Source organism: Lonchura striata, chromosome 5, assembly GCF_050655825.1.
Source record: "Lonchura striata isolate lonStrDom1 chromosome 5, ASM5065582v1, whole genome shotgun sequence".
Taxonomy (NCBI): Eukaryota; Metazoa; Chordata; class Aves; order Passeriformes; family Estrildidae; genus Lonchura; species Lonchura striata.
The window spans coordinates 69699848-69724458 of NC_140707.1; the positions used below are offsets into that span (position 1 = coordinate 69699848).

The following is a 24611-nucleotide window of genomic DNA, read 5'->3' on the forward strand; positions in this document are numbered from 1 at the left end:
TGGAGGGTGTGAAGAAGGAGAAAAAGGACAAGGCACACCCAAGTTCCTCCATCTTGTCTCATTTGGACCCCTCATCTAGAATCCTAAAATTTTACTTTTGCACCCCTGCCACACTTAATTATTACTCATATCAAACACTCAGAGCTTGTAATTCACCCTGTAAGATTGAAAACTCTTTTCCATGGACAGGGATCACAGACAGTGTCTCTGGGGGCTCTGTCCAGGGGGTTCCTGACCCTCCTGACTTCCCAGACCTTCCAGAACAGCAGAGGGAAGCCCTGGATTCTCACACTTCTCAAATGATCAGATCACAGAACTAGAGTATGAATTAGATTGGAAGGGACCTTAAAGGTTGCCTAAATCCTTGCACCTCCAGCAGGAGGGGTGGGTTGGTCTGGTGAGCTCTGCTTTCTCCAGTGAGGTCTGTGCATGCTCCAGGTGAGATTTCTGTGTGCTCCCCGTGAGTTTTTTGTTCTGCACCACACCTGGCTGTGGGTAAAGCCCCATAGCTGAAATTTATGATGGGGTGCTAAACACATTTTGTCTTGGTGTTTCAGGATTAGGATCCATCCAGCCTGGCAGAGGCTCTGAGGCCAGTAACAGTGTGTGCATGAAATATCTTGAAGGAAAAATTTCCTTTTTGGTTTTTCATTGGGCAGTTTTCCTTTCCTTCTGATCCTCCTCTAAATATGAATGCGTTTCTAATGCTGGAGGTAACTTTTTAATATTTTTGTCAACCTGAAATTATAGAATCACAGAAAGGTTTGGGTTGGAAGGAACATTAAAGCTCACCTCATTCCAACCCCCTGCCATTGGCAGGGACACCTTCCATTATCATAGGTTGCTTGGGGTACATATAATTTTTTTTCCTTACATTTTTTTTCCTTCTTTGATGCAAAATATTGAAGATGCATCAAAGTTGATACATTTGCTGTTTCCATGAAACGATGCATGACTTTTATTAAAATGGAAGAATTGCTCTCCATGCCCACAATTAATATTTTTTCCTCCCATCTTTAATTGCATTAAAACTTCAATATTTCTTGCTGTATGATATTACCATATTCCAGCAGAATAAAAAGCCTAAGAAGCTGCTTTTCCAGCTCTAGAGACACCAGCATGTACCTCCTGATCCTTGTGGGCGGATGGTTTATGTTTCAAAATTTGTGTGATTAAGGAAAATATGAGGTTTATTTTAATTGAAAATTTAATCCTTGTGCTTCCCAGGGACACTCTAGTTGTCAGGTCTATAAAATCACTTAGTAAATAAAAATCTTCCCGAAAGCACTGTAGCAGAAGATGTTGCTACTTCCAAATCAGTTGAGTGCTTGTGGAGGGAGGGGGTGGGGGAATCATCAGATATTTTTGGGTTTCAGGTGCATGTTCTTAGCTGGACAAAGCAGGGTCAAGGTGGGATTTCCATTAGGCTGAGACACCAACGTGTCATGTGGTTGATGCAGTTGAAGATGTCTCTGCTTGTTGCAGAGGGCTGAATTAAATGAGATTTAATTCTACAATTCTGTGGTAGAGGACCTGGCCACTGGTAGTGATGCCTTAGGATTTTAGCTTTTATATTTTTCAAATTTTTTACTGCATTACTCAAAATTCCATATGAAGTGTTAGTTAACTGTCTTCACATTTTGGTCAGACAAAACAATCCCTGCTAGGCCTGAAATCCAAGGACACTCTATTGCCTCAGACCCCAAAACTATAAACAAAAATGAATTTGAGGAGGGGAAGCAAACTAGGGGTGTATATCTTCATTCCCTGAAGCTGTAATTGGAGGATTAACCCCTAATATTTAAATGGACCAAATTTATAATTGTCTGAAAAACTCATGACCATCATCCAGCGTGGGTGTAGCCCCTCAGAGGCTTTAACTGCCCATTTAACTGACCTATTGAAGGTCTTTAATAAATACCTACTCTTATTCTTTTAATCTTGTCTAGCCTCTGTTCTAGGTGGCCACTCCAAGGCATCAGTAGCCAAGACACCACTGGCTTTGGGTGGTTGTTGGAATCTGAAATGCAAGGAACTCTCAGAACTTTGGGCCTGTTAAGCCAAAGCTTAGAATTAAACACAGGATTTGATCTGAGACCTTGGAAGAGGCTTCCAAACTTAAGTGCTAGAATAGAGAATGTGGATTTATAGTTTAAAGCAGAGACACGTTAAGCTAAGAGGAGGAAAGTTTAGAGTTTTACAGTTTGAGATATAGAAAAAATAAAAGCAGTTATGAAGGTAAATAAGGAGTTTAGAATGCAGCACTGTAGGTTTGTGTGTCACAACATGGTTGACAAAGAAAGCTTACACTGTGCATGAGTCCATAAGACAAAATATTTAAGGATTGGGTCAAAACCATAAACATCCTTGTTGGCAATGTTTCATTGGTCAATAAATGCTTAAAAGGTCTTGTAACTAAGGGTCTTGTGACCTTCTGAGCCATGCAGTGAAGATGTGAGCCGAGCTCACCCTTCCTGCGTGTGTAGAAGATAAGAAAATAAACCACATCATCTAAAAAAACTCAGAGGTCCTGATGTCTCTAACTCATTCAAAACTCTTTCAAAAATCAAATTTATAGGTGGTCTGAGTGTTTTGGAGTGGTTTCAGTGGTGTGGGAGCTGTTGTCCTGCAGCACCCCTGCGCATCTTCAGTTGTCATCTTGGAGTGGATGTTTAGCTGGTGCTGTTTTATCTTATTTCCAGGACTTGCTTGTTAGGGAAGGCTAAAAATCAATCACATTGTGTTCTTCTGTTACAAAATCAGGGTATTAAAGAGTGAGTTCTTGGGCTGATTCACTGAAAAGAGCAACTCATGTTAATATCAACCAGAGATCAGTGTTAAAATTGCTTCAGGTTTAGTAGGTATTTCTTGCAGTCATTAGGTGAGATTTTAGAGAGTTACTCTACTTCTTGGTATTTGCAAAATACAGGAAATCCTGGTTAAAGTCCAGTTTTGCCTCAGTGAACAAAACATGAGACTGTAGAATGCTTTCAATGTGAACATTCACAATTAAATCACACCCACTTCTGAGGGGTCACTTTTGGATCTGGTTTAGCCTCTTTGGTGACATGGACAGAGGGATTGAGGGTCTGAAAATAAGAATAAGCACCAAGGGACAAGGTGTGAGCAGCCCTGCCCACCCCATGTGATTGTGGCACACACTGGTGGGGCTGGAGGACCCTCCCCTGCCTGGCAATCAAATGCTTTGCTGATATTCTCAATGCTGAGGAGGAATAGCCAACAGTTTTTAAGCCAGTGAGAGCTCAGACAGAGTAAAGACTTGAGAATTTGAGTCTTAAAAATTCATATAACATGACTGGGCACAGCAGTGAGGTGAAGGGTTCTTTTCTCTGCGAGCCTTGGAAGTTGTTTTGGATTGAGTTTTTGAAATCAAGTAGCATTTGCTGCATGCTTCTGATTTTGCTAGAAGCAAGTAAAAGTTCAAAGTGAAGTCTTCACTTCACTGTACATAAAAATTCCTTTGTAGGATACATCTGTTTTGATCTCAGTTTGACTGTTTGTCGCTTCTGCATCTTGCATCTAATTTGTATTCCAGTGGGATAAAATGAACTTGATAATGGCTTTTTAGCTTGTCATCTTAAAACACAGCCTCAGCCTGGAAGAGCCAGTAAAAGTCATGTTTATGAGAGTTTTACAGTGTAGTGATTGGGAATGGACTGACCTGCTGGCTGCAGGGACATATGCAAAGTGGCTTTTAGATGGATCTTGTAGCTAGTGGTGTTCAAAACTAGCAAACAGCACAGTTTTGGATCTGAGCTCTGTTATAAAATCAGTTAAAGTCAAAGAACACTTTCATGTCTTTATCAGGCATTCACACACCGTGCTTCCCATTGGGAGCATCTGCCCCTACCCTGGGTATCTAAAAGCCATATAACCAGGTGGAAGCAAGTCACATTACTGCCATAACAGCCAGGGGGAAGAAGTGGGCACATTCAGATTATAATACACCTGTAAGAGAGGTTATACCAGGTTTTTTATATATATACACAAATATAATATATAAAATGCATATAATATATTAGATATAATTGTATATAATATATAATTATATATATTATAGATACGATTGTATATATATATATATATATATATATATATATATAATACACCTGTAACATTACAGGTGTATTATAACCACTCACTTTATAAAGAGTTATGTTTCTCACCACTCACTTTATAAAGATGTTGGTATGGCTGGTAAGACCTCAAAAGTCCAATGAGATGGATCCCATTATCAACATGGAAATTCATTTTTTCCTGTACTTGCGCAGCTGTTTTCCTTTAGCAGTGATGATTTGCCCTCCTTGGGTGTGTGGTACCACACCTGTCAGCCTCTCTGGATCAGAAAACTTTCTGTGATTGCCTGGAGTTCAACTCCAGCTGTGATTGCAGCTTGAGTGAGAGGAGTAAATAACCTTTCCTTGTGCAGTAGGTCCCTGAAATATGTATGAGTAACTAGTGCCAGCAGAGCTGGGGTAAGCCAAGGAGCAGAGTGTGTTTTGATAGCATCAGCCCCTCTGTGCTGGGAGCGTGCCGGGCTTGTTAGTGGATGTGATTCAGCACTCCCCAGTCCTGGCTCTGCTGCCAGGGCTGGTTTGCTGTCTGGTTAGGGAGTCAGCAAGCTTGCAGCTTCACCCTGCCCTCGCCTGGATGAATATTTACTGAGCCCAGGGACTCAGAGTGCTGCAGGGAGGGTGGGGAGAAGCAAACGGGATGTGGAGCATCCCCAGCCAGGGGGACTGCATGAGGAGTCTGTCCTGAGACATGCTGTGGTGGGTTCAGTGTTGGCCAATTCACACCTTATTTGTTGGACATGCTGTGGTGGGTTCAGTGTTGGCCAATTCACACCTTATTTGTTGGAACCCAGGGCACGGGGAATATTTCTCTGCTCTGAGGGCTCCTGACCCCCAGAGAAGCACTGCCTTTAACCTTGGTCCATGAAGAGAGCTTCCAAGACTTTGGGATAGACTAGAGTCTACAAGAGTGTGAAACAGACAATAGTTTGTCACAGGGTGAGAAATCTAGGTTTTGGGGGTTTTAAGTGTAGAAGTAGATAAGAGGCAAGATGGAGGTCACTGAGCATTGTCCCAAGCTTCTTCTTCATCTTCATCTACTCCATTTTATGCAGTGTTGGTGGCACAGAGTGCACAAGGAAAGCTGCAGTGCAGAGGTTAGGTGAGCAAACAAGGGATGAATTAGTAGTAGAAAGGTAAAAATAAAGTACATTTTAAGAGTTAATTGGATGAAATGGCTTTAAAATATCTTGAAACTGTACATCTTGTAGCCATTTTGTGGTGTTTTCCTGTGCACTAAGTCTGGTGTAGACAGTGTACCAACTTTCTGATGAGATAACAATAAAACAACAACCTAAAGACCAAAAAAGAGTCCTGTGCATCTCTCAACCCTGCCACAGAAGATTGTTGCAGGAGACTTTCCCTCTGTGGGGCCCAACACGAGGGCCAAAAACCAACACTTATTCACTGATTTCCTTTCCAAATAATGCTGGTGCTGGTCTGTCTCCAGAGCTTTGGTGAGTGCCCCATCAGGTTTTGCCTTATCTGGGAGCAGGTGTGGAGGGTGCAAGCCTGCAGCCTGGGTTGTCATTTACACAATGCACTTACACTGCTGTGATTGTGATTCACACTGCAGGCTTCCTTGACAAATAGGGACTCCTGAGGGAAAATAATTGCATATGTAGATTGGAAAACACTTCTGAGATCACTGAGTCCAACCATTCCCCCAGTACTGCCAAGCTCATCACTAACCCATGTCCCCAGGTATCACATCCACACATCTTTTAAATCCCTCTAGGGATGGGGACTCAATCATTGTCCTGGGCAGCCTGGTCCAGGGCTTGACAAGCCTTTCCATGAAGAAATCTTCCCTGATATCCAATCTAAACTTCCCCTGGCTTAACTTGAAGTAATCTCCTCTTGTCCTGTCTCTTGTTCCCTGGGAACAAAGCCCAACCTCCCCTGGCTGTACCCTCCTGTCAGGGAATTGTGCAGAGCCAGAAGGTCCCTCCTGAGCCTTCTTTTCTCCAGACTGTTCCCCCTCAGCTCCCTCAGCTGCTTCTCATCAGACTTGTGCTTCAGAGCCTGTTATTATTTATTGTTTATTATGAGGAGCATCACCCTGAGAATAAGAAAACTTAGAACATGTTCCAGGCTGAAACAACACAGAACTTGAAGCAAGCAACAACATATGAATAACTGTTGTAAAGGTACCTGGAAACTTAGTTTAGTCTTGAATTTTGGAGGGAAACACCCATATTTTCCCACTCTGGTGCCTTGCATGAACATGAAGTGAGAGTAAGGTGGCACAGACCTGTGGATTTTATGTTGACTTGTAGTCTTGCAGTAGTTACTTGGAGCAACTGTTTTGCCATCCTGGTAAGTCAGTCATCACATTGCACTTATGGATGGATTGGAGAGAGGGACAGAGCTTCCTCCTCTCTCTTCCACTCCATATTTATTTTACTCTTCAGCACACGAAGAGCAGAGATAGAGAGCGCAGAGGAAGGATCAGAAATAGATGGCTAAAGTTCAGTCTTGTGTGGCCAGAGAAGCTGATGCTTTCCAAACTGAAATCTTGAGGGAAGTTCTAAGTACCAATTCCACATAGTTTTAAGCAGTTTTGTATCTTCTTCATTTCTTGTGTAACTGTTTTAGGAAGCAGCGATGACTGGGGGGAAGATCTGAAAGATTGCTTTGAGGAGTTGAATTTGGCTTCTGACTTAATGTTGAAACAATGGCTGATTTTCCTTTGAATAAAAAAAGGCAGCAACTCTTAGATTCGGTCACGTTCTGTTGTTAGTGCTGAAATTGTCTGGAAGAAATGTCTGGAATTGCCTGACATTGTCTCATGCGTTTCATCCTCACCATTGTTAAGGTTCATTAATGATTCCATTATAAACCCCTGTTTGCAGAAATGGTTTTCTAAAAGCAATCTCTGTGTTATATTATTATGTTGTTTATATTATATAAATGCTCAAGGACTAGACATGTATTAATAGGGAGCCTTGTGATTGTGGAGCCAGCAATTACTTGACTGGTGATTATCACAAACTCTGCTGACTCTCAGCACTTCGGACAGGAGAATAAAATTCCTTCTGCAAATTGGGAAGATAATTTCCTTTGGAATAGTGGTTGTTAACAGTGCTAGAAATCCTCTGAATGCAGATAAGCAGTAAAAGCCAGTTAGCTCAAGGCAGTGCAGTTGGTGCTTTGGAATAGACTGTCATGGTGGAGAGCCTTGTGAGTCACTAGGGATATCATGAAGATTCTAAAGGAGATTTTTAAGCCTTTCAGGACAGGACGTGCTGGGTGGAAAATCAGGCAGCTGTAACCGTTTCTCTTCCCTGTACTCCTTCCATGATGTGTCCCACTGGGAGGGATGGCTGTGGGAGTGGGATGAGGCACTTTGTCCCTCCTTTCCATAGGGTTAATCACTGTGCCTCAAGAGAAAAGTGAGGCCACTCAGTCTCCAAAGAGAGACAAGAGAGCAGCTTTACAGGAATGTGCAGGGCAGGATCTTGTCCTGCTTGGTTGCTCCAAGGATCCAAGAATTCCTTCCTACCCCTCTGGGTACAGTGGGGTCACAGGCTGCCTCTTCCATGAGGATACCCCATGTGCCAGCCTTCTGTGGCTGCATCCAGAGGATGATCCAGCTGGGACTCTGCTTCCTTCCTTCTCCTCCCTGAGGGTTAGGGGAGGGCCCAGTCCTTGCACACACACCCCAACCACAGCACGTTATTGTGTAAATCCTGTGAGATTCCAGCACCATGCTTGAGGATGCCCAAGATGGAGAATTCTAACCCAGCTATTCTTCATCCTTTTCAAACCACTCTGGCCTTCCCTAGAGCCAGTGGCTTCTCCCTCTTTGGTGGGATAGTGGGGAAAGAAGGACTAAGCCCCGGGCCAAGAATCTCCAATCTCAGCTGCTGTAAAAAGCACAAAGACTACAGATAAAAGGGCTGGTATATTGTAAATGCAGGTGAGCCCAATGGGAAGAAATGATGATGTCTGACTCAATTCAGAAGGCTGAATGATTTCTTTATTATAACTATTCTAAAATACATTAATATACTATATAAAAGGAAGATACTAAAACTACATACTACTTTCTCTGACTCTAACACAACTTGTGACCCTCTCTGAGTCCAGCCCCAGTGGGTTGGATTGGCCATCAGGTTTAAACAATCCTCACCAGAATCCAACCAAGCACTCACTCCAGGTAAACAATTCTCCAAACACATTCCACATAGGAAAAACAAGGAGCAGAAATAGAAATGGTTTTATCTTTCATTTCTCTCTGTGCACCTCTATGAAAAATCCTGAGAGTGAGAGAAATGTGCTTGCCACAGCTAGCACCCTTAAAATTTCAGCAGCTTTTCCAGCAGATTCTGGTAGAACTAAGTTGCCTTTCTGGTCATTCCTTTTTTATTTCCCATCATTCCAATAGCAAACACCTTGAATATAAATAGTAAATGTTTCTCCCTACAAATTCTTGGGTAAGACTTGACAGTTGATCTTTTGGTGCAGAACTCAGGATCCAGGGCTCTTAGAGGTGTCAGTAAGCACTTCCTGGCAAAGGAAGCTCCCAGCACAGTGCTGGTTGCACAAAGGGGACGAGATCTTCTAAGAGTTCCAGAAGTTGTGTGGGTTGACACCAGTTCGCTCAGTGAAACTTTTCCATTGCTCCAAGTGAACAACTTCTAAAAATATGAATAGTAATAATAAGGAAGTAGAAGAGACAGAAGGTGTCAGGGAAAGAGGGACATCCCTGGCTGTCTCAGGGGAAGTGAGGCAGAATTATAGACCAACCATAGCCGATATATGTATATATATATATTTTTTTTTTCTGTGTCTGTCTTGGTTGTGACAATTTTAGTAGGGTGTTAGAAGAGCCTCCTGCAGTACCACTGCTTTATTATCAGACACAGACCTGGATGTCACCTGTTCTTTTGCCCAAGGCATTCCTGATTTAGCAGCTCTATAGGAGTCCCATTATTCAAAGTTTACTTAAAATAATTACTATAATCATCTGTATATTGTCACAGTGTAAGGAACCAGAAAATTGCATTGCATAATTCTCTCACAGTTGTCTGAGAAATCTCCCGTCTGCGTTGCCAGCACAGCGCAGAGATTTGATGTGAAATCCCAATTTCCTGCGAAGGGGCTGCCACGGTTTCGATTCGCGAGGCGCCGCCGCTGATATATTTATATTTTATCTGCCGCGCTCAACAATTGAATCAAAGAGAAGTGTTGGCAGAGGTCAAGCATTGTTTGAACGTGTTGCAAATGGTTTCCCAGGGAAACAGCAAATCAGTACTCGTAGGCTCCTGCAGCATCTCCAGAACAGCATCCAGCCACCAGCCATAGCCCCGTGTTTGCTGTAGTACTCGGGACCAAGGGCGATGCAGACTAGAGCCAGAGCGAGCAGCTGAGTGGGAGAGCAATCCCAGAGGATGAGGAAACATTCAGCAAGAGTGGCACCGCTACCATCTTACAATGTTTCCGAAGTAAATTCGCCTGTGCCAGACGGTAAATGCCTTTTTTTTCCACCCCTGTAAATCCCATCCTAGGCAGGAGTTCACTCCGCGTGCTCCTCCTGCTCCATTCCGTGCAGAGTAACAGGAATGTTGTGTGTGTGTGTGTATTTTTAAAGTAATGCTCAGATAGCATTTTTAGCACTTTAATAGCACCTGGAATAAGTGGTAGTTAAATTTCTGTTGCCTGTGTTCAACTGCTGTGTGAGCGATTCACGAGGAAGAAACTGATGTTGAAACGTGAACAATGGATAAAGTTGTTGTACTTCAATTCTGGCTTTGAAAATTATGTGAAATGAGGTCCATGTAATGCTATTGGCTTTTCTTGAGTGTTTTACTGTGTTTGCTCTAGATTTATTGTTTTTGCTGTGAAGACAGAGCACCAACTTTTTTTGTGCTTGCTGTCCTCAGCTCAGTATACCAGTTGTCCCCTTAAACTGCTTTTTCCCCCCGTCATTTTCAGAAGTGTCAGCTCTTAAGCAATTCTTTAATACAGAAACACCACAGATATACAGAAACCACAAGATAGAAATTGGGAATTCTTTTGTATGCTGTTTATCAGACAGGAGAACCTTGTTCCTTTAGGAATGCCCATCAACTTCACATCACGCCCCAGAGTCACTGGGAGTTTGGTGTTGTTGTCCAGCAGGAGATTTGATTGCCCTGATAGTGAAACAAATAAAAATCAGTGTGCTGAAAATTTATAGTAGGTGCATGTGCCGTATAAATCAGAGGTCAAAAGGGAACGTTTTCTTAAAAACATTCCTGATGTTCAGGTTTGAGTTTTTCACTTAAATGTCTATAGAAATCTCAGGCTTTAATTGCACCATTTGAGTTTATAATCCTCAGTGTCAGATGTTCTGAAGAGATGTGTGGTATTTCCCCAAGTTGCTTGTTGTGCCAGAAATGAGCTGTTTTCCCACCAAGTTGCTTGTTGTGCCAGAAATGAGCTGTTTTCCCACCGGCTGTGTGTGGTGAGGATTCTGGAGCTGTAAAACTGCAAGGTGTTTGTGCTGTCTCTGGTTTGAGCCAACCAGCAGTGAAAATGTAATTCCTTTTTGTGAGTTGAATTCATCCAGGAGCAAAAACAAAGCAAGAGCCACGGTCCAGTGCTGGTCAGCAGAGCGTGACCTCTAGTTCTTCGATCTACCTGGCTCAGGCTGCCTTCAGTTGGGCTGGGGTTTGATAGACCAGGCAGGAGTTTTTGTTGTTTTTCTCAGAATTGTGTGTGTGGTATTTAGAATTCTGCAGGCTTAGGAGTTACCTAGTGTTTTTTCCTTGAGGGGAAAATGCCTTAAGGAAAGCTGGAGGAGCTGAGTGCTTATTGCTGGTGCACAGAACCAGGCTTTAGGCTGTGTGATATTGTGATTCATACCCTCACCTGCTTTTTTTAGGAGCAGTGTTATGGCCAGGTGAGCTGGCTGTGCTGGTGAAATGGGGTGATTTGCTGCTCTTTATTTCCTGAGGGCTCAGACCAGGCTCGTGTCACGCCTGGTGGGGAATGCAGAGCATTAAAGATTGTCCCAGCCTCACAGGGCACAAGGCAGGCTGTGATTGCCTTCAGCTTCACCAGTCCAGCTGCTGCCAGGCACCTCTGTTGGACCTGTCTTAACCTTCTGCCCATGCTGGGCTGCAGCAGCAGTGTCCAAACTGCACTGCCTGGTCCCTGAGGGAGGGAAAATCCAGTCTTCATTGGAAGAAAGGGCAATAGACTGGAAATGACTGCATGACAGCACTTGTCATATCCAACAGGCTGCAAATGGAAAGGTTCTTGCTCAGGATGGACCTGGCCAAGCTGAATTAATACGGGACCCATACATTAAATGTGTCTGCAGCCGGATTTTACAGATCAGCAAAGATTTTAGTGTGAATTCCCAAAGAATTCTAACGAGATAGGGCAACCAGCTTCCCAAAAGGACTGCATGTGTCCCCCCTTTCTTTCCCCAGCATGAGGGGGCACATGGAAGAGATTCCAGAGCAGCCTGTGTGCTGGGAGGAGAGCAGGGGAGCAGTGTGCTCTGGGTGGGCAGTTCTCACACAGCTCAGCTTTGTGGCTTCCTGGATCCCTCCTGATAAACCCACAGGAACTGCTGATCCTGGAGAGTGCAAATCCAGGCAAGAAGACTCCTTTGATAGGGAAGGTGCACCCAGTGCTTGGAGAGAAGTGGTCAAAAGTGCTGCTCATGTGTGAGAACCCCGGGCTTGGTCTGGGGTCTCATGTGGTGGAAAAGTCTCTCCTCCAACCCGAGCTTCCAAAGAAAAACTCTGCAGCCTCTTGTTGTTCGGTCTCAAGGCAGTTTATTGCTAATTATCCAAAAGATTTTCTTCTGGGGCTGCTGTGGTTTGCTCACAGCTCAGGCAGAGGCACACACACACCCTGACATCCTCTCTGATTCTGTCTGCTTCTTCTCTCCCAGCCCAGGGCTGCTGCTCTCTTTTATATGGTACATTACGTGTTACATGGTTACAGTTTTTCCCAATGCCTATTACCTATATTAAATGGTGCTTTTCTATCTTTTATATGGCACATTACGTGTTACATGTTTACAGCTTTTCCCCAATACCTACTACCTATACTAAATGGTGCTTTTCTACTCTAAGCCAACCTGTGAGTGCCAACATCACCAAGAACATGGAGGTAAGGAAGAAGAAAGAGGAAGGACAGGACCTACATCCCTCCATCTTAAAACCTCTGGCCCCCATGTACAAAACAGAAATCCCCCTGTACAGGTGTTAAAACCCCACTGTACAGCACTAAAAAATTCTTTCCTCTACTTTGTAACTACTTCTACTATAATATCTAAACTTTTGTGACTGCTTGTTCCACCTCCAAAGTCGGTAATTCATTCCACGGCTCAAACCCAAAATCACAGCTGTTTGCAGCTGCCTGCCAGGGTCTCAAATGCTTCTGACCTGGGTCTGGAACCTCCAAAAATGTCTGAGGGTCATTTTGAGTTCCGACAAAGGGCAGTGGAGAAAACAGATGGACGTATCTCCTGGGATTGTAAAATTCAGCAATACAGTGATAAATCCCTACTGTTGTCCCAGCTGCTTACCTGGAAAATGTTCTTTTAACCCACCCTTCTTCAAATGTGTTTGATCAGGCTCTAAGTCAGGCAAGGGGATTGAAGCATGTGCTCAGTGCACTGCAGTGCTGCCGTGGCCTGAGTCTGAGGCAGCCAGCCTTGGACTCATCCACATCCATCTAAATCCAAGCCTTGGTAAGTACTGAGAAATTTGGGAGAGCTGGGTACCTGCAGCAGGTGATTCACCTCCAAAGATTGGTATCTGAGGGAGCTGGAGTGAATCACTCCCTGGAGGCACCATCAGAGGCAACAGGTTTTGTAGGAAATAAATACAAAATACAGTATAAAATACAAAATAAATACAAAGTGTTGCTGAGCTGTCCATCCGTGTCATGGCTGCTGTTTTGGACCTTGAGATATCCATGAAACACCCTGGATTTATTGCAGTGTTTCTTGAAAATAGAAGCTATATTGTAATTACTTGTTAGTGAGGTACATATGAGTGATATCTGGACTGTGGTGGGTGTAAATTTCTTTCACAACAACTTCATGTCAAAGCAGCCTCTTGGCTTTCATTGAAGCACTCTTCAGTTACAGCAGTGAAAGTGAGAATTTAACTATTAATGTCTGTTTATTTCTGGAAATGCCATCGAATTCTAGCAATGACAAGATTAATTTTCAGAGGATTTTTTAAAATAGATTGTTAACCTTTTGGTTTGGAGTAGAATGTATAAATTGCGAAACGATTGGGAGCACATCTGATATAATTAATTACAAAATGTATAGCAGAAGGGGTTTTTATGGGATGGTGTGCAGCTTTGAATGAAATTATTTGTGTTTCTCTTGCTCAGCCAGTGCTGGAGTGCTGGGAAGATGGTCTGATCCTGAGATTGGCTTGAATTCATATTGGATCAGGCATATCTGGGAGAGGGAAAAAAGTCCTGTGGTCTGATGAGCAAAGGATATTCCTTGGAGTGTGTGAGTCCCAAAGGCCTCACTCAGAAGTTATCACTGAGGTGGTCTAGGAGTGTTTAGTAAGCAAAAAAATAAAATAATGGTGTTTCTGTAAGCAAAAACTTAAAATAAAGTCCTGGAAGGAGACAAATGGTTGTTCCAGTGTTGTTCCCCTCTTTGCCTGGAAAAAATTCTGTGCTGAAGGAGGAGATGTCCATCCCCTTCCCACAGAAGGTCAGTGTGTTCTGCCTCCAGAGCTGTCATGGTTAATTCTGAGATTTCAACACGACATTTGTTTTTCAATGGAGAGGCCATCAATGTTTTCTAACAGCAGAGTTCAGTCCAAAACATTTCACTCCAAATGGATGTTCTTTTTTTTTTTTTTTTGTAGGTCATTGTGTGTTGTAGAAGTTTTGATTTCAACATATAAAAATCATTCTTCATTTGCAGCAGTCCTTTCTACATTCCTTCAAACTCTTAAGTATGCTGTCATGCTTAGTTACTTTCAAATATGAGTAGCCACTGTGTTTCAAAATGCATATTCCAGCTGCCAGTTCCACCACAGATGTTCTCAAATAAGCCTCATTCCCAGGATCTGCTCTGACACTCCCACACTGGCTCTGCTGTGTTATTTTTGGTGTCAAATCAATGAAATTCCTTGTCCATGCTTAAAAAAAAAACAGTGATACATTTGTTCGAGTTAGGCTGAAATAAGAAAAAATATGTCTGTATTTTAAACTATGTTTTCAATAAAAGGTAGCTGGAACAAAGATTTGAGCAGGAATTTGGGGTTTTTCTAGTAATTACTTTTATATGTTTTGAGGAAAGGCCTTGATCCAGACCAATACAAACAGGATCCACTTACTTCAGAAAAAATAGAATTTGAGAATTCTCTAGAGTGGCTTTTGGGCTCCAGGGCTGTGGAAGAGGCAGTCCACAGCTTGCCTACACCCTGTAGCATGTTCACATCCTTCCTGCTAAGTTTTTTTTCCTGGTTTTATTGTCATTTTTTAATAGCTGCAGGTACTGCACACGGGGGTTGCTGCAGCCTGGATCCACTTGGTGCTGCTGTCCTTGGTCAGAGGCTTTAGGACACAGCACGCTGGGTGGCTGGCACAAGAGCTTCCATCTCAGAGCAGGTTCTGCAGCACAAGAGCATGTGGCTGATGTGCAGAAAGATGCATCTAGAGGCTTGTATTAATCAGGGTTGCACATAGAGGCATCAGACTTGGAGCAATTAATGAGAGAAGCCCCAAATCAAGGAGGAGCTGTTGACTGTGGGGGTCTGGGGATGTGTGAGGAGAAGGCTTTGTGCAATTTATTTAGCTATTTCCTGCTTATAAACTATTCCCTACTTATATTTCCCACTTATAAGTGGGAAATCAACTATTTCCCACTTACAAATACCAAGGAGATGCAGGTCTGGGGGGGGGATTTTTTGACTGGCTAACTCAGATTCTCTCCCCTTAGAAGTAGGCTGGAGCTGCTCCTCTGGAAGCGTTATTCAGGTGTGAGGATGTAGAGTGGCACATCCTTGATCAGGCACTAAGTGAATTAAAGGATGTGAAATTTAAGTTCTCTCTGTTAATTTTATTGCAAGGATGGAAGGGCACGTGGAAGCTGTTGAGATTCCTGGTTGTAATCAAAGTTGCTGTCTGCTGATCTGGAGTGAGGGCTGTGTACAGACACTGAAGAGATAATTGGCAGAAATTGCTGATGGATGTCACTAGTAAACCACAACAAAAATATCTGCTTTTTCTGCTTTCTGCTCTTGACAATAGTTAATCATAGTACAAGAGAAATGCTGTACGCCATCACTGAGTCATTTGTTTTTCGTTATAATCTGAAAATCTTTTCCCCAGCATAAAAAAAAATAAACCAAACCAAACAAAACAAAACTATAACCTTCTCATCCCCTTCAAATATGAAAACTTCCAGAACAAGGCATCACTCTGAACAGACATTACTAATACACAGAGCCCATTGCAGTGTTTAAATGGAGAACATTATCTCCAAATGCCTGAGACATGCTGGAAGGAATTTTCTTCACTGAACAAGAAATGCTTATTCCTCAAACCTGTGTAGCATGCTGCCAGCAAAGCATGTGTGCTTGTTTTCTTGATTTTGCTTGGCTTTAGTAAAATGTAATCATGACTTCACACCCCTGGTCAAATTGCTGGTTCTGAACACATTAAAAGCTGGAGAGTTTGTCAATGTGTGTGCCCAGACCACTGGGCTGGTTGTACTGGTGTGCTGTGGGTTTACACCAGTGCAGTGAAGGGCACAATTTGATTTTCCAGGCAGTGGCTGGGATAAAATAAGCTATGGACCTAAGTCACTGAGAAGTGATGGTGTTGCATACCCTGGTCCCAGCTGTGTGCTAACAGTAGCAAACAATCCAATTAAAGCTGCGGCTAATCCAACCTAATGAGGTTTTGTTGTAAAATGGACAGAAGGAGCTCTCTTCACCTCTCCCAACAGCAGCACCACTCAACATCCTTTCTGTGTGCATCCAGTATTTCCCTGGCTGCAAAACTCACATCATCTTCTCCTTGCTATGCATCAGTAAGAGCAGAATTTCACTGGGACAGCTTCCTGCCCTCCCCTGCTCGAGGGAAGCTCGTGCACAGGCTCTGGAACACTGGGGTTTGTGTCCATCACTGGGGTGGGTGCTGCTCCTGCAGGTACCACTGCAGGGCAAAAAGAATGTTGGCAATTCTTTCTCCAGGGCCCAATTTAGCAGGAACGTTCAACTGACGTGTTTTCCACGCCACAGCAGACCCACTCCTGCCTCCATCCATCTGTCAAAGCCCAGCCATGGTTTCCGTGGCAGTGCAATGGAGGCATCCTTTTGTCAGCACAGAGACAATGAGAAATCAGGAGCTGGGATTTTGAGGACACAGTAAAATAAGACTATTTTAATACTGAATGAGTAAAAGGCAGATTGTAGGTGCCTTGAGTGGCCTTTTGGCAAAGCTGCTCTCTCTCCTGACTGTGGTGGTAGCCAGAGGTGACCAGTGCTCTGCAGGCCTTTGGGAATATAACACGCAGAAATTGTTCAGCTCATTTCCATCACCTATTTAACCATCGATTTCATTGTGTAATCAAATAAAGAGAATGTGTTTTGGCACATCCCATCAAGCCAGATGTTGCTGTCTCTAAATGAGCCAGCACTTCGTGTCAGTAATGCAGTGTCGTGAATGCACAGATGGCTTTTGGAAGGGAATTCAGTTACCTGTGTGAGAGGTTCTAAATTTCCATCAGGACAGTTGGATAAAAAAAGGACACAACCAATCCTAAAATGATCTGGCCATAGAATTTAGTTCCAAGAGTGCATTTTTGTGTTGCATTGGTTATTTCACTGGCAATCCACGTGATCCAGGAGCAGAGTGAGCAGCGTGAAGCTGTGTCTGGGGAGGTTCAGGTTGGATTTAGAACAGCTTCTTCACGCAGAGCATGGCTGAGGAATGGTCACAGCACCAAGCCTGACAGAGCTCAAGGAGCATTAGGACAATGCTCTCAAACACGTGGTGGGATTCCTGGGGCTGCCTGTGCAAGGCCAGGACTTGGACTCCATGATCTTTGCAGGTCCCTCCCAGCTCAGGATATTCCATGATCCATGAGCAGCTGTGAGGCCATTGTCATGGAAGATGATCTGAAGAGAGTTGGTTTTGAACCTCAGGGTGTAATCCTTCTCTCCAAACCCCCTGGAAAACAGCAAAGGGATTTTTTTAGCCAAGTCAAGGACTCATTTTCTCACTGTGTGAGCTGCATCTGGAAACCTGACCATGAGCAAAATGCCACAAGTCATGTCTTGCATCTTTCAGATGGGCAAGGGAGCTGTGCATTGTTTACAGGTGGTGGTGAAAATGCTTCTGAGGACCAGCATGTGCTTCTCCTTCCTGGCTTGAGTGGACATGATGACAGCAGCAGATGGGGCCACCTCCTTCCCCAGCTGGGACTCAGAATGGTGTTAAAGAACATGGACTTGAGTGATATTAATCACATGGTTTAGGTTAGTCACAGGCATAATTACCTTGCTAAATCAAAGTTCACTCGGATATGTATACAATAATTAATGCAAGATGGGGACAGACTTTGTTAGAGTCATGTGGAAAGCCACATGTTCCCCTTGCTGGTTTCTCTTTGGTTTCCATGTGCAGAGAAATGGCTTTACTTCTTAAGCTATAAAGCATCTACATTTGCAGGGTGAGGAAATAGATTTGCTGAAACAGATTAAGAAATGAAGTAAAAAAAAATAATCATAAAAAAAAATTACAATTACTAAAGTAATTGTAAAAAACATAGGAAGGAGCATGGCTTTGTTTTTATGCAATAATGAAAAATAATCCAGGTGTGTTTGGTGCATGAAGATGCATTGGATACAATAGTGTGAGGTACTTTCCATTTCTCCCTTTCCTCTTTGGTCAGTCCTATTGGCAGAGTCTTGCTTTGACACTCAGTTACAACATCCAAGGAACACTTCCAGCAGCAAGATCTGACAGTCTGGTGAGGTTTTTCTTGCTTGTTTTTTCCCCAGTCTCTTCCAGTAGCATTCTCTTAAGCTAGCAAATAATGCCCAACATGTGCTTTAACACTCAGCCTGTGATTCATCCCTGCTAAAGCCAGGAACTGTGTAAGAAATCCCACCCCCATGTTGACATCTCTGCTCAGGGAGGTTGTTCAAGACCAGGTTGGACGAGGCTTTGATCACCCTGGTCAGGTGGAAGATGTCCCTGTCCATGGCAGGGGGTTGGAACTGGATGATCTTAAGTTCCTTTCCAACCTAGACCATTCTGTGATTCTGCTACTCCCTGTATGGAAGTTCAGTGGAAAATGCTGCTTTTGATCCCTCCAAGTTTGGGGGGACTTAGCAGATCCCTGCTGCACAGGTGAGAGTTGTGGAGTGAGACAAAGAACCAGAGTTCCATGAGCTCTGCTTCCCTTCCTCTCCCATGGGACAGCACTGCCCAGCTGGGAGGTTTCACTGCTCAGCTGCACAGGTGGTGATTTGTTGTCCCTGCTGCTGGCTCCAGGTTTGGAAAGTGAGCCCAGCATTTATCTCTTCACCTCTCCTATCAACAGATATCCTTAAAATATGTTCAGATTGAGCAGCATTAGGTGTCCCAGGCTTTCCAGCTGTAACAATGAAATATTGATAAATGGCTGTGCTGTCTGATTGCTTCAGGTATAAGGGAAGAAAAGTTCAGTAAATCAAGCAGTGACTTTCCATTTAATGCAATCTCTTGAATTACAGTTTTGGTCTCACCTGCTGGGTTTGTCAATGAACAGGAGAAGATTCATGCCTCTTTGTTGTAGCAGATACAAATAACTCAGAGCTCTTTTTTGCACGTGAGGAAGAATAGACTTCCATCGAATTTTGGTTGCATGTCACTTGCTAGACTTCTGCTGAGTATAATGTGAATCATGTTCTGAAATAAATCTGAACTGAGACATAACATGTGTCTTTCAACATAATGAAATATCTTTAAATGATGAATATCAAAATGAGGAGTGATGTGGAGCCTGTCACCTCAGTGGCTTCTTCTCTAAGGACAGGCAGCCAGCAAAGACTTCCTGAAAATAAAACCTCTTTAAGTTGTGGACCTGAAAAATCAGAAATACCTTTTTGAATCGCTACTTTTGAATGTAGTGATTGGCTTAACCTCATGGAGTCTGGGACTAATTTTCAGGTGTAACTCACAAGAGTAAATTGCAAGATGTTTATTAAGTCTTAAAAAGTAGATGATGTTCTTCTTCTTTGACCAGTGGGAGAGGTAGCTCTTGGAGTTTTGAAATAAGTGGAACAAAGTCATGCAGAGAGTTGTTTGGCTGCCAGATCATTATTTTCTCCATTAAAAAGTAAATTTGTGAAGCTGAACGGCTTTTTTAAAGTCTGAAAACATCCAGTAGGCTCTAGAAAGCTCCTTAGAAAGTAATGCTCATCAAAAATAGAGGAGAGGCAACACAGTGCTTAGCTTGCTTCTCATCATGTAGGTCTTCATTTTTCAAAGTGGGTTTGTAGGTGTGCTGTCAGAGTGTGGGTTGTTTACTACATTGACTGGACTTGTAGGACTTCATCATCAGTTGGAATCTAAATTTGAGTGCCCCCCTTGAGTCAGAGTTCCCTCATAATGGACAGAGAAGAAAGGGAAGAGCATCTTGAGAAAGATCATCTGGAGAGGGTCAGCTGGTGGTTCAGTCACTTGTCTACTTGGTAGGTAAAAAAAACCTTGCAGGCTCTAAATAGGCTGAGAGATTATTTTTTTTTTTTCTCTGCATAATTCTGAATTTTATACATTGGTCTTTGTTAGACTTGGTGAACCCAGCACATCTTTAAGTCCAAGGAAGATTGCATGAACCCACTGGCAGGAGTCCTGTCTCAGTTCTTGAGTCTTGGATACAGCCCTTGCTTTGGAATATACTTTCAAGTAGTAGTTGAGTTTGATGAGTTTTGCTCAAAGTGCACTGGAATGGCTCGTGTTGCAACAAAGAATGTTCCCCTCTGGGATTTCTGCCACAGTTGTGACACATGGGGTTTGTGTCTATTTTTGTATTCTTTTCAATATGAAGTAGTTGGGATTATCATGTTAAATCCTTCCAAGTCACGGCAAGGTCAGTGGCTGCTCTGGGTATGGGTATCTGCCACAAGTTTAGGTGAGATGGTCACCAGTTGAAGTAGCAGCTGCAAAACAAGCAGTGGGTGATCTCAGCTGGCCATGAACACACATTTATATCTGCCAGAATGGCCTGCCATCCTGACTTTCTGCTGGAGAAGACGACTCTCTTGTGCTGCTCATGTGTTGACCTCTTACAGAGATACCTGCAATAAATTTGGAAGTCCTTGCACAATCAATCACCGGTCACACTGATGGATTCCAGCACTGCACTCGTTGCTGTTGATTCCTGATTCTTAATGCAGCCCTTCATGCTCTTGCTCATTAAATATGGTGTCCTACTCACTGGAAATTTTTTCATCTGGTATTTCTGGGACTTGGGGCTTCTCTGCCACCTCATGCCTCTGTCCAGCCTCCGTGTGAAATGTCTCATCTTGGAGTTGTCTGCACGTAGCAGAGGAAGAAAAACCAACTTCTCTGAAGATGTGGAGATTCTGATTTGGTGTTTGTAAACGCTTAAAATTGGCATCTTCAGTCCTGTAGCAAAATCTTCATCCAAAAGACCTGTGAGTGTCCATGGCTTCGTTCCATACAAGACTCTCAAGGATCACTCTGGAGGATGGAAAGAGGAAGTTCTCCTCTGGAGAGGCTCCCAGCACTGACAGGGTGGCAGGGGTTCCTCTGCCCTCCTTCCCACCCCGAGGGGGAATGGTGAGCTCTCCCCTGGCCTGATTCAGTGCCAGTGCTCAGGAAGGGCCCCATGTGAGTACAAATCCCTTTGACTGTGCAGGCCCTGTGGACGGAGCCGCGGGGCTGAGAATACTCTGCAGCATGGGGCTCTCATTTCTTCATGGGGAAGACTGGTTTTCATGCAGCACCTTTTTATCTGTAAGGGGGGAGAGAGTTAAGTATTTATTTACTCACTTATTTGCTTTACCCTGAGCAGAGCTGAAACCTGCATATTTTTCCCCAGTGCGCTTCCTTTTGTATGCATTTCACTGCCAGCCTGTTTGAAAGCCCCGCGTTCCTCCAGGGACTTTCAGCCAAAACTGATGCAAACTCTTTCTTCTCAGGTGCCTCACGATCATCTGTCATCCAATGCAAGCCAGGAGGCAACTGCCCCAGCAGACACAGAGGCATGACTAGGCAGCTCTCCCCTCTATCTGTTGCTGAAGATTCTGCTGCTCCCATTCTTGAGCTGCAGAATCGAAGTCCCTCGGGAATCTGTCGGCACAGCAGAGTCGAGAGGCAGAGCAGATCAGGTAGGAACCACTCCCGGCGCCGCCGCGTGCCTGCCGGAGGCCTCCTCCCCCTGTCTCCGCAGAGATGGGGCAGGGCCCGAGCATGCTGAGGTTTGGTCTGCCACGTGCAGGTCCTTCCCGAGCCCGGGGGTGAGCGGGAAGGTGGCACGGACGGGAGGAGAAGCCTGGGATTCGCAGGTACATGACGTGCGTTCGGTGGCCGAAGAAGATCTCCGAGCTGCTTAACCCCACGCACGGTTGGGGTTTCGCTGGGCGGTTGTGTCTCCTCAGCTTCAGCCTGGCCACACGCCAGGGCCCGTAGGAGTTCCTTCTCGAAGAAACTCAGCTCGTGCCACGGGTGGTCTGATGAAGAGGAAGAGAAGGAGCAGCAGGTGGAAGGATTTCTAGGGAAGACCATCACGGCTCAGATCATCGGTCAGCTTCACTGCAGAAGTTGAGCTGAAATGAGCCTGTAGGTGTGGTGAACAATGACCTCTCCACCGTGGTGTCCATCCAGCAGCTGCAGGGATGGGATGGGAGCAGTTACAGTGTGCAGCCACAGGCTCGTGAGTCACGCTGTTGAGGAGGAGAGACTTTAAATGAGTGAAATACTTTAACTGTCCAAGCTTTCTGGAAGGGAATTATTTGATCGCCCAAGTCCTTTGGAAGACTGCCTGTGTAGATACTGTGAGCAAAAAGGGGAGGAAGAACTGGCTGGATCTCCCTTCACCTGGGGGAGCTGAGCCTTTCTCTTGTCACTGGATCTCTGATGGCAGCAGGAGTCATCCATTTCCTCCTTGTGCTGGAAAACAGAGGGATCTTGTGCTCCAGGAGTACACTCTTGATGGAAAGCCTCAGAAGAGTGTTGGAGGTGATCACTGCTGCAAGGAGTTGATGCAGCATCTTGCAGTTAAGATCATAGCTAAGATATCAGAAAACCCAAGTCTCATTTTTCCAGATATCAGGCTGAAACAACTGTACATGGTGGCACTAAGGAACATCCAAAATCAGAATCCATCTTCTCCAAGAAAGGTCTCTAAGTCTTTTGAGTAGTGTCCAGACATCATACTCTTCTAAGTATTTACTTTGCATTTATTAATTTCCCTTTTGATCCTGATCTTCCCATCCTCATCAGAGAAGTCTTACTAGGACTGACCCAATAGGTAAACAAATAAAAAGAATATAATTTTCTAGGGTCTAGTTGCCAAATAGCCAGAAGAGTTCTGATGAAAAGCTGTAGGTCTTGATTTTCCTGATCTCACTCTTCTGTGACCATCTTGTCAGTAAGAATTGCACTGTGGACCAAAGGACCATGCAGGGGTGTTTCTGCTCACTGCCTTCCACACACTTTGCATTGGCCAGTGCCATCCCCCTGTGTCACCTGCAGTGTGATCTGCATTCTTACCTCTGCTTTCACCCTTGCTTCTGTGCTCTTCCCAGGATAAGTCTCTTGGTTTGTTCCAGTCCCATCCAAATGTAGCCCCCAAGGATTTTTGCTCCCTTGCCAGTTGTAAAATGCTGTCTCCCAGCCACTTTGGCTGATCAGTTTGTTTTCTCCTCATTATCACTGGGTGTCTAAACACAAGTGCTTGCTCCACCCCCAGCTTCATGACTTGGAAATCTCTAAACCTCTTTAATGGGAGCCAAGTGCCTGCTCACCCTGTGGCTTCCAGTTCAAGCCCTGTCATTATTTTGAAATCTCTTTCTTGTCCTTTTGACTCATTGGCCAGGAATTAGGTGTGCACATCCCATGGATTTTGAAAGCTGCTGTCAAGCTCCTCTGTCACGGGGATCAATCACAATTAAGTTAATTGCAAATATCTGGCCTAGAGTTAAGTGCCTCCAGTGAGCTTAGATGGAGATAGATGTAGATATATGAGGATGGGATCAGCTCCCCTCTCACCATGCCTTTCCATTATCATTAAATATAAAGGGGCCCCAGACAACCTGTTCATCCTGAATACACAATTATTTGCTAACTACATCACACGGGATGAATCCCACTGGTTAAAAACTTACAGCAGCTCCCCACTGGGCATTTATTCAGGCTAAAACTTACACAGGTCTTTAAATCCAAGGTAGGTCTTGCAACAAGTGTGTGTTTCTGTGCCTTTCCCTGACATGGGACTGTAACATCCAAATCAAATGCTGATGGTGGTGTCATGCACCAATTGCATCATTATTTTGTAATTGAAAAATAGAAAGCATGGCTAAAAGTGCTTTATTCTTCTATCATTGTGTGATTATTTTAAGTGGTAGCTGAAAAAGGACTAATTGCATGGTAGTTTTACTTGGCAGGAAGACCTGCAAGTTGATGCTGCTATAATATATTCTTTTTAAACCATTTGAACTTGCAAATAAACTGTAATTTACCTTTCAATAGATGTCAGTCATTATTAGTACCATAAAAATATCTACTTTCTCTCAGCAGCCAAGGAGAAAGCTAAAAGGATGCTTGCCTTTTCAGACCCGTGGCTGATTATCCTCTGCATGTTTTTAATAAACCTGTAATTTTATTTAAATTCTTGATTCACCACTAAACAATGGAGCCACTGAATATGGATTATTTTTAGGAAAAAGCCACATCACACAATTACAACTGCAAAAAGCTCCGTGTCCTAGTTAGGAAAATTCTTGATTCCAAATGCACTCCCTGCTATGATAAATCTTTTTATGTGTAATGTTGGTTTACAGTAATAGCTTGGAACCCCAGTTTGACATTTCTTTATGGCTAATGTTGCAAAACCAATAATATAAAAGGAAATTCAACCTGAGTGTGAAAGGATACCTCTGTCACATAAAATTTGGATATAGGACAGTGTATTCTCTCACTCAGTGCATCTATAACTTTTCTCAAAATCATATTGTTTCTTCTGTATATCACATCATGTATTAATGTGGGTGATAATTGATAGGAGTAGTTAAGAATAGCTTCAGGCCATGATTTTGAGGAGATTTTCCTGTTTCTTTTACCAGACTGGTGTGATGTGGTCAGGCAGGGTGAGTGGTGGGAGCTCGGTGCTGCCCCGTGAGCTCCCAGTGCAGCAGCGTTAGTGCTCCTTGTTTCCAGCTGGGATCTAGGGAAGCAAAACAGAGATCCTGGGCTGCATCTCTGGGAGATCTGTCTGGAGAGCAAATCACCACTCAGTGAGATCAAATTCTCCCCACTTGTGTTAGGAAACGTGCACTTGGGTCTGAAAAC

General features: G+C 43.8%; 1 protein-coding gene across 5 annotated transcripts in view; it reads left to right on the plus strand.

Moving 5' to 3' along the window:
- The window catches only part of SLC35F4 (solute carrier family 35 member F4), a 120623-nt gene that overhangs the window by 75390 nt on the left and 20622 nt on the right, over positions 1–24611 (plus strand). For 2 of the 5 annotated variants that reach the window (XM_085580977.1, XM_021534644.3), the window contains exon 2: positions 21242–21430. The exons of 1 other annotated variant lie outside the window; for it this stretch is intronic. In XM_085580977.1, the coding sequence (XP_085437103.1) occupies positions 21307–21430 (124 nt within the window). In that variant the 5' untranslated portion in view covers positions 21242–21306. Of the gene's footprint in view, positions 1–7665; positions 9567–21241; positions 21431–24611 lie in introns of those variants that run through there. 2 more of the 5 variants (XM_085580976.1, XM_085580978.1) reach the window with 2 other exon arrangements.